Source organism: Typopeltis vanoorti, chromosome 10 (genome assembly GCF_054136105.1).
Source record: "Typopeltis vanoorti isolate ZY-2024b chromosome 10, IOZ_Tvanoo_1.0, whole genome shotgun sequence".
NCBI classification, from domain to species: Eukaryota; Metazoa; Arthropoda; class Arachnida; order Uropygi; family Thelyphonidae; genus Typopeltis; species Typopeltis vanoorti.
Window position 1 is genome coordinate 35,150,711 of NC_143558.1, and position 6,000 is coordinate 35,156,710.

The following is a 6,000-nucleotide window of genomic DNA, read 5'->3' on the forward strand; positions in this document are numbered from 1 at the left end:
GTTTCTTATTAAAGGTCGAGCTGTTGAGGAGTCTTTTACTCGATGTTTCTTCCACTATTAAAGCATGAGATATTGGGACTTCTTACTCATCTTGTGTATAAGATATTGGGCTAAAGGGCCGAATGAGATACATTCTCAGATGGAATGGTTGAACACACAGACCTGAGGTGGGTTTGAAGGCAAGGAATGGGATAGCGATTACTTTAACGAGTCATAACTTGGAAACCTGAAATAAAACTACGTATTGCAGTGAGTCAGTCAGTTTATTCGCAATGGGTAACAATAACGGGGATGTCCTTGGAAGTCCAAAATTTATTTCGGCTCCATTTACATTTTGAGATTACGTTTCTCATCAATCCGAAGTTGTGTTAAAGCAATTAAGCTAAACATGCCTCAATAAGAAATAAATCTTTCTTTCCTTTAAACTTTAGAAATAAAATGAACCAATTTTCGTCATTTATAAAATTTTTCTGTTTCAGTGGTTGTCGTTCTGTAGCTGCCAATCACATCGACAGTAAAGTAGCAAAGAAATTATGGGTAATTACAGAAGAAATAGTCAGAACAGAACTGATTTCAAATAAAAGAAATAGAGATGTTTGATACTGATTATTTATTTTTTTCTCAATACCAGAAAGATAACAGATAAAATTAAGACATTTCCAGTTTCATATTTTTTCACAGTGACATCATTTACATCATTTTCGGTGCCAAAAGATGAAGACTTCAACTTTATAATATAAAGTTATATTATTTGTATTATAATATTTTAGTATTTCAACAGGGAAAGCAGTTCTTTCTATAGAACAATTACTTAATTCTTTGCATTTGTTTGTAAAATGCTAACAAATTCTTGTATTAACTTCGTAGTTTTCAGTTGATAATAAATGTTTGTAACATGAGTGTTTTCTCTTTGTATGTTTGATTAAATACTGTGCACATGTTTATATGGAGTTAGTAAGTTTTATGATTAAAATTTACATAAAAAGAGAAATAAGTTATGTTACTGTCAACGCGCATGATGTAAAAAACATCAGGTTCTTTAGCAACTCACAAGAATGCCATATATTGAATTCACTAGCTATGTGCAATCCTTTGTTCCATCACAAAATGTCCCTTTAAAATGTGATATCATTTACGGACAAACCTTTCGAAGTTAAAATAGCGTGCCAGTTTTTATGATTAGCAACTACGCATAACTGCTAAATATAAAAATGGTATTTTACTGAATTATGAAAGTTATACATTTCCTTAAAAGCAATTAAATAGATTTAGGTTTAAGATTTGCAGAAAGCGAATGTGCTAAAGATTCTATGACTGAATTGCTTATTACGCATGCTGATTACCCTACCAGCATGCAATAGCAAACTTCGCAATATTTTGTTTGTTATATTTCCGACAGTAGTTACGAACTTGATTAGTCTGCTCTTTCCAAATCACGTAATAGATTTAGTAAGATTTCAAATATAAACTTTTACTGCCTGTCCATATCCTCGTCAAAAAGTATTTTCACTAATTTCAATTGTTAAAATCTTATGCGAGTTCTGGTCCGAGAGTGCATTTTTTAGCAAAGGTGCTAAACTTTAGCCAAAATGTTTACATTATACATTCATTTGGAAATACTCGACCTTGGAAAATAAATCAATTCACCAAAATTACTACGCGGCAACGCATAGTTCTTGAAATAGATCGGCTATAACGAACTTACAAAGAGGAAATCATTAACTTTCTTTTATCAAAGATCTTGGTGTGGTCCTGTTTCGCTTCGTTGACGCCTTTCTCTAGTCACCTTTTGTCTCGAAAGCTTTTATTTTAGTAATTGGGTTAATCGGCACTTTAGCGGCCTCTGCACGTCATTTTTCTTTCTTTGAAACTGTATCGTTTATATGCGTATCTAATCGTATTAATCAAATCTGTTTTTTTTCAGAGATTGTACATCCTGTTGCCTTATTACACGTGTGCTACATCTTATTCACAATGCAACTGTTTATTTTGTATTAAATGTCGTAGGTGGCTCAACGAATAAAGTCACAAATCTCCAAATAAATTAAAAAAAAAAAAAGCTAACGTCTTTTATTCCCTTTATAAGGAGTAGGCAAAAATATAAATTAAATAAATATATAAAAATAACGAAAAGCGCAACATTATTGTATTATTATATTATATAATGGGTTCCAAATGGTGGTACCAATATAATAAACTTTTTTGCAGAAAAAACAAAAAAAAAATATCAACATAAAATGATTGTCCTTAAAAAATTCCCTTTCATTATGCAACTGAGATGACTATGCTACTATAAATAACGAATATCATTTCTGGCTAGATGGATGAAGCAAAATTGCTCTTCATATTCCATTTTGTCTGTAATGAAAGAACTTTGAATGGAGTGTTTGTGAGCTATATGCTCCCCAGTGAGGGCAGTAAAATTAGCTGAACTTAAGATAGACTTAGGCCTTTTATATTTTTAGCTTTCGTCTTCATTATATTCCGAAGCCTCTTTGATCAACAGGTTTTGGTAGTTGCTTGTCTTGGTAAAGAACTTCTCAGCTAGTATCCAGTTTAGTTGGCCTGTTGATCATAGCATAGAGCTGTGCTAATACTTTGGATGTCTTCAAGGTAATGTGTCTTATATGATTGCTGAATAGGAGTTTTCTATCAAGAATCACTCAGAGATATTTGTTAGCCTGCCATGGAATCTTTACTCCCAATAGATAAATGTCCTCCATGCTATGATTTTCTTTCTTGTAAACAGTATGGCTGAGCTCTTCTGGGGGGTTAACTTGGATCCTCCAGTTTGCCAGCCACCTTTCTAAAATATGTATGCTGGTTTGAAGTCTTCTAGTTGCCAGTTTTGGGCTCAGAGATCTTGCCATTAATGCAGTATCATTTGCATATAATGCAGTGAATGTTGTTCTCGGGTTCAGAGGGATGTCTGCTACGTAGATTGAGAAGAGGAGAGGGCCAGAAGAGAGCCCTGAGATACGCCTGCCAAGACCCTGCGTCTCGAAGAAATCGTTTCGATCCTGACCAGGATATATCTGTCTTTCAGGTATGAGTGGAGTATTTTTATTAACTTGATTGGCAAGTTAAATTTTATCAGTTTGTAGAGAAGGCCTTGATGCCATACTTTGTCAAACGCCTTCTCTGCATCGATGAAGATGGTAGCTGTATTGAGTTTAGCCTTTTGTAATGATTTCTACTAGCCGGTGTACTTGTTGAGCTGTACTATGGGCCTTTCGGAAGCCAAATTGTTTGTTAGGCAAAATTCCTAACTTATCCGTTTCTGCTTGGAATCTTGAGAGGATCACTTTCTCTGTCACCTATCTGAGGCTGGACAACAGGCTGATAGGTCTGTAGCTTTCGGGAAGGTGGGGATTTTTCCTGGCTTCTTCAATGGCATGATGGCTGTTTTTCATGTAGTAGGAAAATGCTAGAATCTAAAAATGGCATTGGTAATGTTGAGAGATGGACTATGGCCTTTCTTGGAAGTAGTTTTACTATTCGGTTAGTTATGCCATCTGGTCCTGGAGCCTTTTTAGTGTTTAGGTGAGTGATGATATTATTTCTGCCAGTGTTGTAGGAGTGATAGGTTCTGAATTAAGTGTTCTGTCGTAAAGTTGTCCTAATATGATGGTGAATCTTGTATATAAGGTTGATATTTAGATTTACATAAGATGGATTGCACTGAGATTCAAGGTTATCTACTAGTGCTTCAGCTTTCTCTTCATCTATGTGATGAACCATCCCTTTCTTGGTTTGTATAGGGGTATGAGTTGCTTTTTGGTGCGGATGGCTCTTAGGAATTTCCAGACAGAGTGATCTTCAGTAGTGATGTTAGCCAATTTGGTTTCCCATTGATGGTTTCTGTGTTTTTGAAGAGCTTCACGTACTTTTCTGTTTAGGTTGTACTTTTCTGTTTAGGTTGTTCAATACTGTTTTGTCTTGTGGGTCCCTGGTATTGTGGTATCTCTTTCTGCCCAACATCAGTAAAAAGGATAGAAGTAAGGTTAAGTTATTTACTCAACAGTAAATAACTTAACCTTACAAATTCAGAAAGCAATAGAATCTAATCAGAGCAAAAAATAGAGCACCGGACCAATATAATCAAGAAGAACCTTGGTTAACTTGTCCCATGGTATGAATGTATGCGGAGGAGAGAATTGATCTGATGAACCTAGATTGAGCACTATGGGACTGTGGTCAGAAGATAATTCGTTAACTGATTCCAATTTGTATTGGTATCTTATATTTTTAAAGATGACAATATCTAGTACATCCGAGCTGGCTGAAGTGGGTGGGTTCAGTAGATCTGGCCACAACAGAGTTGAGCATTGCAAAGTTGAATAGCGTGTAGCCTTCGTTGTTAATTGAAGAGCTGTACCAAGCTGTGTTTTGTCTCTTGCTATTATTATGGAGTCATTTGGACCAAGTATGGAGTCCAGATCTGTTGTCAACAGAGGAATGCTCAGAGAATTATAAGCAGCATAGATCTTGAGACTGCCAGCATTGCAGGTATGTACCTCAACACTGATCAGCTCCAGGTTTACTGTTTGGGGCTTGGCTATTGTATTATGATTTGGGTAACTCTTAATATATATATATATGTGGCTGTGTGTCCACCTCTTGCGCCAATTCTGTCATTTCTGTACCCACGGATTTTAGGATTATTAGCTGGTCTTAGGTGTGTTTAACCAATCAAGATGATATCAGCACTGAGATGCATTGCAAATTCTTGAAGTTCCAAGACCTTGTTCATCAATCCATTTGCATTCCATGCCATTATCATATGAGCCATCCACACGGTTAGCCTAGTGGCTTTGCGTTTCACAACCATATGCCTGGGGAAGGAGTGTCCTAGGTTTGATTCCTGTCAACGACATGAGGAGCTCAAAGATCTTCCTCAGCCATGGCCAAGTTAGCTAGTCTTGGGCAGCAGGGTTTTTTCTGCCAGTTTATCTGGTGTTTCTCATCCTGCAAGCAGGCAAACTGGACTGAGGACACACATGCATTACAGTCAGGAATACTGACCCAGCCATAGGTCTGATTTGTCAGCCTATGCTGGTTCTGGAGCCCGGATAAAATTTGGGGGGACTAGATGGTACCGTGAACTCCCATAAAAAGGGGGAAATGCTGTATCATCACACGAAATTTATCATGAGCCTTTGGTTTGAATTTTTTTTACTCATGACAGATGGCTATTATATTGGTTTCAGTACCTTTCCTTTTTCTGGAAGATGGTGAAGGGCTTGTCTTGCTGAATTCCTGCAGCATGGTGGCAAGCGAGGCAGTTAAAACTGATGTTAGGTTGGAGCTTTCTAGCTCGAGATGTAGGAAACTTAGTTTGTGCAGCCTCGGCATATGTTTTGGTTGTGGTTGTTCCTTCCTGTGTGGTTGAAGGTGAGGTGTTTCGGAATGGGGGATAACCTGCTTGGTTGCTTATAGCGTTGTTACGAGGAGCAAGATTGACCTTTGTTGACCTTCGATTTTTGAGATTGAAAAGGCATGCCCTGTAGTTGGCAGGATGAGGTTCTCTGCAGTTTGCGCAGCAGGCAGTAGAGCATGGCTTGGTGCATGTGATGGTCTGGTGTCCCTTTGCCGCACCTGTAAGCTGCCTTACATAATTTTTGAATGTGCCTAAATCTTTGGCACCTATGATGCTCTTTTCCTGAGTGGCTCAGTTGATATTTTGAGTCTGCATACTGTCAGATCATAGATTTACTTGTGTATTGCTGATTTCCACCAGCACCAAAGGCATTAGTCTTTTATCTGGCCTGAGCATTCTGCTCACTTTCTCTGGGGACAGGCCCTGTCTGGAGAGGCCAGTGATCACTTCTTCAGGAGTGATACCTTCAGCAACCCCCATGAAGAACCACCATCAGGTTCTTTTCACTGGGTAAAGTGAAGGTGTGGTATGGGAGATTTGCATTGTCCATAAATCTTGTCATTTGTCTATAATCCATGACTGTAGCAGGTTGAATTTTAACTCCATCAGTTTTTGGCCCA

The 6,000-nt window shown here is 37.6% G+C and overlaps 1 protein-coding gene across 2 annotated transcripts in view; it reads left to right on the forward strand.

The window, feature by feature from the left end:
• Nucleotides 1–899, forward strand: part of LOC150102332 (retinol dehydrogenase 12-like) — a 79,359-nt gene extending 78,460 nt beyond the window's left edge. For both annotated transcript variants that reach the window (XM_090399518.1, XM_090399517.1), the window contains exon 7: nt 480–899. In XM_090399518.1, the coding sequence (XP_090255644.1) occupies nt 480–600 (121 nt within the window). In that variant the 3' untranslated portion in view covers nt 601–899. The remainder of the gene's footprint in view (nt 1–479) is intronic.
• The last annotated feature ends 5,101 nt before the right edge of the window (nt 900–6,000 follow it).